The following is a 13,089-nucleotide window of genomic DNA, read 5'->3' as shown; positions in this document are numbered from 1 at the left end:
TCTCCAACTATACTTGACACTGACATGCGCCGCATGTCCAGGGAACTGGAGATGCGTTAATAAAGTTGTGACTCCCGATACATCGCACAAAAATGGAATATATGGAGAGAAAGAGAGAGAGAGACAGAGAGAGAGAGAGAGAGAGAGAGAGAAGGAGAAGTGGTGGCAGGGGGTGAGGGGATTGGGACTGCAGTGCCATCTGAACCAGGGTTATTTTATTTTATTCTTGATTCTGCCGAGATATACCCTAATGTTCAAACGCAAGATGTTGCAATACTGTAGCGCCACGAGAGTGATGACAACGGTTAAAATCCCAAGGTTTGCTTTGTAAAAGAAGTACATTCCATTATGAGTAATGACTAATCCCGCTCCTGATTTGGATATCTTAATCTACAATATAATATACAAATCCTGCAACGCTCTTTTCCCGTGTGGGATAAGTACAAAAGTGTAAAATTTTAAAAAAAGCAATGCTATTGCTTACAGGGACTAACTTACACGTTGTAATAAAACATCCGCAATGTTGGGAGTTATTAAGAGAATTTTTTCACTGCGTGGAGTTCTGTGGCACTCTCTCTCTCTCTCTCTCTCTCGATGTACTGCCCCCAGTTAGTCCGTCAGTCACTCAGTGTGAGTGTATCTGTGTCAGTCTACAGCCCACACGTAACCGCGCTTGGAACTGACGCACAGGCACTCAAAAGGCATACAGACAGACTGACAGATAGATGGACGGGTTATGACGGACGGATGAGTGCACAGATGTCAGGGCGGAACCTGGAGTTGTTCTATACGTATCACCTCCACACGCACTTCTAACATTCAAGTGCAAGTGGGTCGGACATTATTTTTCCAATCCTCCCCACTCCCCTTTTTATTTCCTTTTTTTAAAAACCAAATTCAAGAGGATTTGTGACTCAGAACCGGGGATCATCGGCAGATCGCTATGTTGTAAAAAAAAACCACGTTCGACCGACCGTTTCCAGCGGAAGTTTTACTTTTAAATTTGCGGTCGAGCTAAAATTCTGGAGATGCACTCACCGATTGCGGAGCGGTAATTCTGCGTGTGCGGGGGGTTGGCGCGTTGAACGCGAACCGCTTCTCTGAAGTTCGGGCTCAGCGTATTCCGTTGCCCGTTTTCTCATGGTGCCGCTGACAGACGAAGCGTTGGACTCCGGGAGACGGCGCGACAGGGACCCGGCGACTCGACAGCGGTGAGCAGTAGTCGCTGGAGGCAGCCCAACCCCAGACTTGTAACGTGGAGTCGGGCGAAGCAGCCAGCGTAACAACACCCCCTCCTCCCTACCAACCCTAAACAGGTCACCGAGCGACCAACAGGGAGCAAAAAACAAGGAATAAAGTTAAGCAAAGTGCCACAACAGTTAATGCACGCACTGGGGAATTTCAGTTATTATTGCTTGGATTTGACCAGCTGCATTCTTTATATGAGGAGAAGAGGAACTTGTATTCGAGAAAATATTCTCTGTCGTTGGTTTTACGGCACAAACTCGGTACAAAGAGAGGTGGGCGGTAGTGCAAAATACGATTGTATGGAGTAATATTTCTGAGTAAGATCAGTGCAAGGAAGAACGCGGCAGAGAAAGAGAGAGCGGGAGGACCTCCTCTTCCCGTACGAAGCATCCACTTCCTTAAAGGTGTAACGAATCAATCTGGAGCCGAGTTTCGACCAACCAAAAGTAGAAGAGGGAAAAATGCGAAATCCGTGTACTCTGCACAACTATAACCCAAAATAGCGGACATATGTTTGAAGAAACAGTATTAACTTGAAAGAAGGAGAAGACTTTTGTTCAATTGGAGACTTAATTGACAATTAGTTGGAAAGTTCACATTACAACATCCCGCTTGGCAAATAAGCACTTCTAGAGACCGCCGGCAGGAAAATCCCAAGGCCGGCAGAGCTGCAGTCTTCGTAGTTTTTTTTTGTTTCTTTCAGCGTATAAGTTTGGAATATTGAGGTCCTATAAATGTAGAAACGCCACGGGGGATTTTAAAATTTAAAGAAAGGTTGGGGAAAACCTTAATAATCAAATCTTACTGGCTGTCCAAGCGGCTGAATCCTCATCTAGGAATTGCAAACAATTTCACCGGGTAGCGAAAGAAAAAGCAGCTACGGTTTACCAGTGCATCTCGCAGACAAACGCCACTTAGATTTGGATCGCAAACAGAAATCTTTTTAAATGTTGCTGCGCTGCGTTAATACTTCCCTGAGCAAAGGAGATCACTGAGAACATTGCAATGCACTGGTGTCTATAAGCGAAGAGGAGATTATCCCTGGGCACTGCTCGATGGCTCTGTGGATCCGTTGAGACTGTCTTGCGTGGTGGATTTCCCCAAAGCCCAACAGAGAGTTTTTCTCCCCACCGCCTCCGCCCCCTTCACAAAAAAATAATAATACTGATGGTGCAGAAATAGTTCACAGCTCTCTCACTCAACTGTGTGTGATGTCTTGGCTGCATTGATTGAAGTGCTGTAAGTGGGCGCAGAGTGAGTGAGAGAGAGAGAGACCTGAGGTGCTAAGTAACTGTAGTGTGTGTCTGTCTTATGCACATGAAGCAGGGGCTGGAACCCTTCTCACTCTCACTCTCATCTCCTGTCACTGAGGAGCTCTTCCGAGCGGCCGAGGCTTTTTATCGATATCCACACTACAAAGCCTTAGCAGAGCGAGGATCCCACATCAGACCCACGCCTCCTTCCCTCTTTCAAGAGCAGTAACTTTTCCTCCCCATCCCCTTTTTCTCCCTACCACCACATCTCCCTACTGCACCCTCCCCAATATACACAGACTCCCTCACCTACCACCACTCCAAAAAAAAATTGCTACTTTTTCGCCTCCTGCCTTTTATTGGTCTGCATGAAAACACCGAGATTAAAGTCAAAACTCTGGAAAGTCCCAACCGGCATCAGAAGCAGTCAGAGCCATGCCGAGAAGAAAACAGCAGGCGCCGCGTCGGTCGGCAGGTAAGATCGCCAGAGAGAGAGAGAGAGAGAGAGAGAGAGGGAGAGGGAGAGGGAGAGGACTTTATTTTGCATTTCATCCAAATCCTGTGCCCAAAGCAAGATACGGAGATAGTGATAAATTTTTAAGGGCTATTTCCCCTCACTAACACTAACCACCTTGCCACCCCCCTCTCTACATTGCATTTGTGTGTATGTTACGCAGATGGGTACACTATTTCCCCGAGTGAGTGGCCTAGTTTGTCAGCTGTCTGTCAAACGCTGTCCTGATCATTCAAGATCCCCCTGTGCCGCGTCGACGATCTGCTGGCTGCATCTCCACCAGAGCCCCCTCACCTGTTTGTGTACCCCCACCCCTCCCCGACCCAGTGACACGCTCTCTTCCCCCCCCCCCACCCTTCCAATCAGGAGTGCAGCTCGTTTTTTTCGTTTTACACAATATAACATTGAAGCACTGAAAGTCTGGACATTCGCACTAGAACAAAAAGAGACAATATAGTGTTTCTTTTTCTCTTTAAAAATAAGGAAGTGAAAATTTCCAAAAAACAAACAAACAATGATGTTTTAAAATAGCAAGTCACCCCATCGATAAGAGGTATATGCAGTATGGACCTGTCAGGGAATGCTGTAAGTTTTTTACCCTATTGTTTGAATGTTTGTCTTTAAAATGAAAGCAAATGAAGAGGGCAAGTTTTTTAACTGCAAGATTTTTTTGTGTGGTCAACAGGACCTAGTTTTTTTCCCACTCTTTCTATCCCTAATAGACGATTCCTATCCTTGATTTGACATGTGATTGATCCTCTGTCATCTAGGCATCCTTTGATCTATTCATTCCTGATAACATCAATAAATCACTCACCATAGCAACCCACATGTTCCTGACGTGGTGCACACTAAGCCACAACACTTATCATTATTTTATCCTCAACCCCACAAGTTTGCCTTCATCCCTTCCCTTCACATTTCCCTATCGACCCTTACAAGTTTTAAGCTCTCTTTATTCTCTCATTCCGCTCTCCCGTCCCATTCAAGTACAAAATAATTAACTTGATATTCCTTTTTACTTTAAAAAACGCACCACCGAAACAATTCTCCATTGTGCATGTTCTAATTGTACTTTTTATTGGGATGAGATTTACAACTGCGGGTGGGTCAGTCTGGATGACATTGCACGTCTCGATTTAATTCGTGGGTTATCGGATATTTGCAACTTTGAACAACAAATATTTTATATAAGCGGTCCTGGACATTTGATTCAAGCGTGATGGTGCATGATAATTCGTCCTGACAGCTCTTACATAGAAACAAGCCGTCAAGGCGACTTTTTCCAATATTGATTTAATTGTCTGTCTTTTGACAGGCACATACATCATTGGTTTTAATGGCCAATCAAAAGTTGGCAGGCTTTAGTGTTTCAGTTCTTTGCTGTACATGACATTTGGCATGCTTAATCAAAATGCAGGTTTGCAATTGCAAAGGAGTTGATGACTAAGTCATCTGCTGTTTAAACAGATAGGAAATTAGCTGAAAAGATGCAAAAATATCTTTGGTAGTAGCACTTTAAGCACATTTCATATTTGAAGCTTGGGTTCATTAGGTATCTCTTGCCTTGTCCAACTGCTCCACTTGACATTTCCCCCCCTCCCCAGACAGTATCTAGAAAGTCTTAAAGAAATTACTTGGGCCCTAAAGATGTGGGCCAACTGTTCCGATGCAGGGGAGCTCAAGATGAGGATGCAGGGAAGGGAAACATTTCCATTGCTTCTGCAGGGGTGTAAGGAAAGGAGAAAATGTTTCTTCACAAACTAGGAGAACTTGGAATTATCACTTGCAAAAATAAATGGAGAGAACGGGGATGTTTCTCCCGTTTCATTACGAAGCATCTAATTATCTGTAAACTTGATGGATTTGTGACAGGTTCAATGATTAATGCTGATAAATTTAGTAAGGTGTCAGGTTGGCAGTCATTTTGATGTGATCAAGTTGATATTATACAGTCCCTATAGCCTGTAGTGCAGTATTAACTCAATTTACTGGTGCAGGTGACAAATGGACTTTACTACCTGACTAATCATGACAATGCTGCTTTAATCACCTCAGTAATTCTGCTGCTAAAATAACTCTGAGGCCAAACTAAAATATTCCATCTATGTTTCTTCTTCCTGTCCAATCTAAGAGGTTACTGCAGCTTTTTTCCCTTTTCATCTGACATCAATTTCATTTTAATAAACATTTTCGGTATTACATGGAGTCCACAGCTTGTGGTCACCGATAGTCCATGCTGCTGTTCACGTCCCATGCAAGCTTCTGCCCTCATCTCCACTCCCTCATCATCATCTCTGCCTATTATCTTCTCACCCATGTTTACTCCGCTTTTTTCAATGCGCAGCCTGAACTACTCCATTTGGGAATGAGTTCCACATCCTGACCGGACAGGAATTTCATTTGAATCTGTTATTACAATTTAAAGTTATTATTAGGATTTTAAACCTGATGTGATGAACAAGTGAAGGAACAGCTACTGTAAATGTTACTGCATCTCATTTTGCTGCTCGGTGCAATGTTTGGTGGCTGTATTCATCCAGGTTGTTCTAGGTGTCGATATAGCATTCACATGGCAGAATGTACCAGCAGTGTGTACCGGAATGAAGTTAATTTAGTTGGCATGTGTGTGTGTGTGTGTGTGTGTGTGTGTGGGGTGGGGGGGGGGGGAACATTTGCTTTAAATTACCAATCCCCTCTTAATGCTTTGTTAGGGTTTGTGCACATATTGAAAACTAAAGAGGTGATCAAAATGTGATGCTTAAGAAGAAGACAGCACAGAGAGAAGAAAACTGTTTCCCTTGGTATGTGTGTCTAGAACAAGAGAGAGGGGGCTGAGCAAAATTGGAGCAAAGCCATTGAAAAGACAGAATTTGTTCATTCAGAGGGCAGTGGTATTCTGGCTGTCCACTTCCCCACAAACTAAGACATTTTAGTTAGCAGGTAGTTTGAGACAAGCGGACGACATGGCAAAACTTATCTGATATGGTCAATGGCGGAAATGTCTTGAGGGGTTGGATGACTTATTCCTCATTCTCTCTCATTATTCTGCAAGGAAAAATAACAGGAACTGTGGAGTGAGTGGATTTACTCCCGGGTGCTCAGCTACAGCAGCCACTGTGAAAGAAGCTTTTGCATTTCACTTGAAAATCCCAGCAAGGTGTCAACATTTGGTATCTCAGCTGGTAGGCAGTCACTGTGTGAAATGACCTGAGAGGCCAGGTATTAATCCACCTGTTCATATCTGTAAATGATTTGGAATATTAAGTCCTGTTCAGGTGTGAATACTAAACAAGGTGTAGAAAGGAAGAGATTTACTGCACACAAGGAGGTAATTTGGCACTTTGCTTCCCCGCTGCCTGTAGAAAAAGAGCAACTGAGACTAAGTCCACTTGCCTACTCCATAACCCACCTGAGCAGGGTACAGTCTACCATGCGGGCACTTTTCTCTCTTCCGGTTTTCCAGCCAGTTCCATATTTTCATGACTGTGTGAATAAGATTTTCTTTCCACTGAATCTTCAATCTACCAACGTACATTTTTGCTCTAATATATGTCTGCTGATGGTATAAGGGGAAGCAGCTTTATGAGTGTGTGCGATCTCTGTGTATGCTAATGTTAGTAATATACATAATGTAAGGAAATGCCCGGAGTTTTGAACTTCAGCTGTATTCTACTAATGTCCATTGACTCCCACTAAGTCGTCTTCACCTTAAGTACAATTTGGCTTCAGTTATATGTACTGAGATGGTGCTTGAAGTCATAGGTTAAGGGTGAAAGGTAAAATATTTAAAGGGGACCTAATGGGAATTTCTTCACCGAGATGGTGGTGCAAGTGTGGAATGAGCAGCCAGCGCAAGTGGTGGATGTGAATTCAATTGCCGCATTTAAGCAAAGTTTCAAACGTCGATGAAAGGGTTATGGAGGGATACAGTCCAGCTGTGGGTTGGTGGGACTCGGCAGAATAACAGTTTGGAATGCATTAGATGGGCTAAAGGGCATTAATCTGTGCTGTGGTGCTCAATGACTCTATGAGGACAAATGTTACAGTTTTATTCCTTAGTGTACTCGAGTGTAAAATGGACGATTGTATTCAATACCTTGTGGTTCTAATATTTTTCCCTCTCTGGGTTCTGCTGAAACAGATTAATTCATCACTATCACTTTGGTGTTAGAGGGAGCTTGCTGTGTGCAAATTGATTGCTGTTTTTCCCAGACTTCAAAGAAGTATTTAATTATCTGTGAAATGTTTTTAGATGATCTATTATGCAAACCACCATTGTGATGCAAGCTTTTCTTCTTTTTCTCTCTGCACTTAATATATTTATATACTACTTTAAAATTGGTTCTGTTCTGTTCTATAATGGACTGCAGACATTGCGAGCAAAGCCTTTATATATTGTCCATCTGTAACTGCCCTGAAACTCAGTGCACATTTTAGAGGACAGTTAAGAGTCACATCACTATGAGCATGTCACATACAGGGTAGATTTCCTTCCTTGGAGAACATTAGTGAGCTAGATGGATTTTCACAGTTACCGTGTATTCAAATGTTTGATTTTCATTGCAACCCAAGAAGATGAGTTTTTTTTTAAATTCCAGATTGAATTAATTAGTGGGTTATAAATTCCCCAGCTACTGTGGTGGGATTTGAATTTGCATCTCTGGACCACTGGACACAAGTCCAGTAATTTAACCACAGTGTCACGATACAAATTGTGTTTCAGTTTAATCTGTGGATCCATCAATTAGTTTTTATTTATCGGGGTGTGCTTTACTGTTCCTTCATCTTTCTGAAGCTATGAGAATGTAATATGTCCACCTGCGTTTCCTGTGCTATAGAGACTTCATCTCAGTGCGAATGGTTGAAGTTTGAGCAACATTTTGTTGGACAGTTGATGTATTAGGCTTGGATAGTTAGCCTCAAGGCTTAAATACACAACTTGGTTGAGAGTTGAGTGGTTGAGTGGGGTTTCCGAGAGCATCTGAAGTTGCCCAGATGCTCTGGCTTATCTTTCTATAAGCCCAACTGCAAACTGATTGACCTGTCATTGTTTTTTGGAGCTTGCTACGCACAAACCATTGATCACTTCTCTATTGTAAAGGATTTCAGAAGCCAAATTATTGGGGGTAAAGTCAGTCGACTTTTGAAGGATCGGGGAACTGGCACAGAAGAGGAGTGGAGGCGTACAGCAGATCAGCCATGGTCATACTGAATGGCAGGGCAGACTAGAGGGGCTGAGTGGCCCAGTCCTGTTCCCATTTTCTTATGGTCACAGTAACATGGATAGCAACAATACTTGCATTCGCACTGCAGTCAGCATGGAGATTGAGGAAACTGAGATGTTTCTTGTGGGAAGGAGAGGTCGACGTTTGGAGTGGATGCAGATACATAACTCAGGACAGTGCTGGGACAAACCCTCGAGTTTTGTCTTGAGAATATCAGTAGGAAGAATGCAATTTTACTGCAAACATTCAAGAATCATTGAACACGATGCCTTGTTTTCCTGTGTTACAACAGCAACCACTCGTCTTGGAGCTTAGTTAGGAGAGTGTTAAATGCTCTCAGCTAGTGAGAGACTTGAAGGGAAACTTTTCGATAGCAACATACAACTTCAGAGAGGCTTCAGTAAAAGTCTTTCTGCTTATTCACATTAACTGTAGAGAGTTGTAATGACAGATGTGTAATGTTTTGTAACTTCAAAACATTAAACTAATTCAAAGGAAGACCCATGAGTCCGAGAATGCGGGTCCAACTTCGTGTTTACTTTAGACAAAACATGCATGTATCATGCAGTAGCGTGATGACATATGCAATTCATGTATTTATACATACAAGTCGTAATGAATTATTTAAACAAACAAAAATGCTTAATCAAACAATATATTTCCAAGATTACTCAAATATTACTTAAATATTAACTACACAACACCGCTCACTGCTTAGCAATGAACTCTAACTCAATAGAATGCATCTCAAATATATACACGGTTTACTACATAACTACCATAAAGACATCCATAGCATAGTAAATTTTAAATTGTCCCATTCAGGCCTAAAGATTTAATCACTGTGGAGGATTTCTTACTCTTGTGGGATGATGTCTTTTCTGACAAGGGAGACCACTCTGCCTGGCAGGTGAAACTTGTGGTTGTGAAAACAATCTTGGGTTCTGGAGCCTCCTCCATGCTGGTTGTAGGAGTTGACTCTGAGACTGAAGTTGTTCTGACACTGGTAGCCAACTTCCTTCTCATTCTTTTTTCTTCTTCTAGTTCATGTATCTTAATCTAGGGAAGGGACATTTAGTTCACTGGAGTATTCCCTTTTATTAATCCTTCTATTGTTCCCCTTATGATCTGGTCTCTCCTTTTGGTTTCCTCATTCACAACATCATCTGATAAGTCCTCTATTTTTGTATCACTGGTGACTCCTTTCCTTTTGGTCTTCCATTCATCCAGCTGGGCTTTGGTCTTGGCATCTACTTGAAGTTCATGCAATAACCTAAATGCATGCAGAGTAGATTCTGGTTCTTTATACTCACAAAAGCCAAATGCTTGCAACTTTCCAGAAACTCCTTTGACTCTCTCCCGGCTTAAAACCAAGCTGCATTTTGCAAGTTACAGCCTGTTTAATAGATCAGAAGGTCTCTCAGATATGTTGCCTACAAACACTGTTGTGGTCGGATCACTGCTTTTGTCACTTCCATTATTCCTGTGAGCAGCATAGTCGTTCCTTGGTCAAATGTACCTTCAAACCAGAGGCACAGGGGATGGCACCAACCCTTGTTTGTCCCCTGTTGGGCAATGGTTCATGATGTTTGGCATGGAGACAGTTGTGTCATCATCCTACACCTTTCTTCGTTCACTTTCAGTTGACTTTATTGTTTGAGATGTGGCATGTAATTGATGGATGGATCTCCAATCAAGTTGTAATGGCTCAGCCAGTTACACCTGGTCCTCCTGCTTTTACTAATTACGAGCTCAATTTGACTTGTATGTGGTAAAATCCAAAATTGTGCTCTACTTTTAAGAATGTCATTCCCACAGGAGTTATCTTTTCTCCAGTATAAGTTCTTAGTTGGATATCTGCGGGCTTCAGTTTAGTATCTTTGAAATGCCTCTTAAACTCATTTTGTGGTATGACTGAAACAGCTGAACTAGTGTCTAATTCCATTTTAATTAAATTGTCGCTCATTTCTGGCATAAGCCATATTGTTAATTTTCACACCGTATATCTCAAGGTTACTCAGTCCTGTGTCACTCTCATCATTATCGGATTTTTCATCAACAGCGTGTAGAATAATGCTCTTTTTGAAATTGCAACTTGACTTTTTCTCTTTTCTGTGCTTCACATTTTCTCTTCATTTATTTTTGTCTGCCCATCTAGCCCTTTGTATGTGTTCTACTTTGTGGCAATCTCTGCAATTTTCACCTTTAAACCTGCATTTTTTTTTGCCATATATGAGCCTTTGCCACAAAGGTAATACAATCTGTGCAGCCAGGCTGGTTTCTGTTTAGACTTTGAAGTTTTGTTTATGCTTACTGTCCTTCCTGACTGCAACTCAATTGCATCTCTATGCACAGGTTCCACTGAAACAGCAATTTCAACTGTTCTTTTAAATGCACATTGTACTTCAGATAGGAGCCGTTTTTGAATGCTATCTTGTAAGATTCTACAAACTAAGCCATCTCTTAGTGCATCATTCAGTCCATTACCGAACTGACAATCTCTTCAGTTCAGCTGCGTATGCCAAAATGGATTCCTCTTCTTTTTGATTACGCTTTTGAAACCTAGAGCATTCTGCAATCAACAATGGCTTTGGTTCTAAATCATCCTGCATCACTTTGATAATATCAGCAAAGCTCATTTCTGTTGGTTTGGTTTGAGCAGTCAAACTTTGAAGCAAACTGTATGCCTTTAAACCCAATGCTCTCAGCAAAATTGGTATATGTTTCTCATTGGTTATTTTATTTGCCTGAAAATACTGTTGATTTTACTCAGTATATAAAATCCAGTTATCTATGGTGTAATCAAACATGTCTATCATTCTAATGTAGTCAGCCATTTCTGATTTTTCATGATTATTATCACTTGGTACTTATTCTTTATGAACCTATAAATTCTTCTGTTTTCTGACTTTATTTTAAAAACTCAATCATCTCTTCCCTTCCAAAGACTGTTTATGCATGTGCTGTGCTGTATTTTTTTTTTAACTCGCTGTTCCTTGCTGCATTTTTTTTTAACATGAACATCTCACGGTGCTTCAACAGGTCATTAGCTGTCTTGGATTTGTTTTAAAAATACCTCATCAGCAATGTTTTTTTTGTAACTTTAAAACATTAAACTAATTCAAAAGGAAGACATGGGAGTCCAAAACTGCAGGTCTAACTTTGTGTTTAAGTGAGGCACACATGTATCATGTGGTGGTGTGGATGATGTATGTAATTCATGTATTTATATCTATATAACTTGTAATGAATTATTTAAAGAAACAAGAATGCTTAATCAAGCAATATATTTACAAGATTACTCAAATATTACTTAAACATTAAATACACAACACAATTAATTTTAATGGGAAGGAGAAAGAGAATCAGGTGGTTTTTTTTAAAACACATATAATCAATAACATTAGATACATTCATTTATTGGTTCATAAAAAGAACTTTTGTCTTATACAATAATTGCACATTATTAAGAAACCTGGAAAAATGTTATAAAGCATGTTTCCCATTTGTTCAACTTTCTTTCTGCTCAGAAAGATATCAGCATTCCAGGAATTATTGGACAGTTAGAGTGAACAGCTACACTGCAGACTGATCTGATGCAGTCACATAACAGAAGTGTGACAATCTGATGAGAATCAAGGAGGTTTCAACCAGAAAGAGTAGGCAGATTAAGAAGAGTTCCTGACTGATCCCTCCTGAGAGCTGTGATACTGCGGCAGCTTTGCTGTGATAGGATGCCGAGCTTTGTCCTTGATGTTGTAGCTTGTCTTTCACAAATGTCAGGTTGTTAGAATTGGTACATTGTGAAAACAAGAAGTTCCTCGTTTGCATTCGCTGTGATCAGTTTGGATACATTTTTAAAACAGACTGCAGCTAGTTTAGTACTCTGCAGTGTGATTGACATGTTACCCTGAAGCCTTGTCTGTCTTCTGCTGTGGACACAAAAGATTCCAATCTCCTGCTCTGAAAAAGATCAGGAGGGGGTGCCCTAGTGTTCCTGTGACCAAAATCTATCCCTCCACCAATAATCCCACAGCATGAATGTTCGTTCATTGGAACTGTTCATAAGTTTTGTTGCTGAAATTAACTGGGTTAACCCCTTCAACAGGAATATTATTCCTCCTGAAGTTTCCATCTTTGGCTATCCAAGCCATGAGTTTATAACCATGGAACATTCTATATTGATTTTAGGGAGTCCAAAGTTTGATTACTTTTATCAAAAAAGGACGGAGCCCTGAAGTTCTGGGCATCTGCTCATTTAAAGGAGGCAAGGCCAGTCTTGGGAAGAATAATGGTCACCTGCAAGCATTGGCCCCTAATGAAGCTGTAAGTGGGACAAAAAAAGTCAGATTGTGGGAGGAACTTGCCAGCGTTATACTGCTTGAAATACTTTCCAAACCCATCTATGTGGTTCACTCTTCAATGCCATTTGAAATGACCCACCAAGTCACTTAATTCAAGGCAATTAATGATGGGCAACAAATACTGGTCTTGTCAGTGGTCCCCATGTTCCAGAAAATTAGTAAATAAAAACACTGAAGGGGAAAAATAACCCGAAATGTTGTCCCAATATTAAAATAGCACAGGGTGCTCTGTTATGGGCCCCTGTAACAGGTGAATCGGTGATGTTTTGTGTCTGAGTTTTAATCTTCTGGTTACAAATGTGGTTCATGGGATTTTCACACTTACGTGAATCATTATTCCACTGGGAAACAGGAAAATACTCCATTCCATTAAATTCCATGAAGACCAACAACAAAGTCATGCTTCCAAAACATTTTTGGAATGGCAGTTGTTTTGGACAGATCATTATAGTTAACACAAGAAATTCTGCAGATGCCTGAAA

At 41.2% G+C, this 13,089-nt stretch overlaps 1 protein-coding gene and 1 long non-coding RNA gene across 3 annotated transcripts in view; one reads left to right on the top strand and one right to left on the bottom strand.

The window, feature by feature from the left end:
- The window catches only part of LOC132395794 (uncharacterized), a 64,290-nt gene extending 62,247 nt beyond the window's left edge, over positions 1-2,043 (bottom strand). Inside the window, exon 1 of one of the 2 annotated variants that reach the window (XR_009512745.1) lies at positions 1,039-2,043. This is a non-coding gene — a long non-coding RNA (uncharacterized LOC132395794). The remainder of the gene's footprint in view (positions 1-1,038) is intronic. The other variant, XR_009512744.1, reaches the window with a different exon arrangement.
- Positions 2,044-2,057: 14 nt separating this feature from the next.
- tshz1 (teashirt zinc finger homeobox 1) overlaps positions 2,058-13,089 on the top strand; it is a 286,578-nt gene continuing 275,546 nt past the window's right edge. The window contains exon 1 of the mRNA XM_059972824.1: positions 2,058-2,976. Coding sequence (XP_059828807.1) covers positions 2,937-2,976 — 40 coding nt within the window. The 5' untranslated portion in view covers positions 2,058-2,936. The remainder of the gene's footprint in view (positions 2,977-13,089) is intronic.

This window comes from Hypanus sabinus, chromosome 1, assembly GCF_030144855.1.
Source record: "Hypanus sabinus isolate sHypSab1 chromosome 1, sHypSab1.hap1, whole genome shotgun sequence".
NCBI lineage: Eukaryota > Metazoa > Chordata > Chondrichthyes > Myliobatiformes > Dasyatidae > Hypanus > Hypanus sabinus.
Note: the sequence above shows the minus strand (reverse complement) of the source record. Positions and strands in the feature narration are given on the sequence as shown.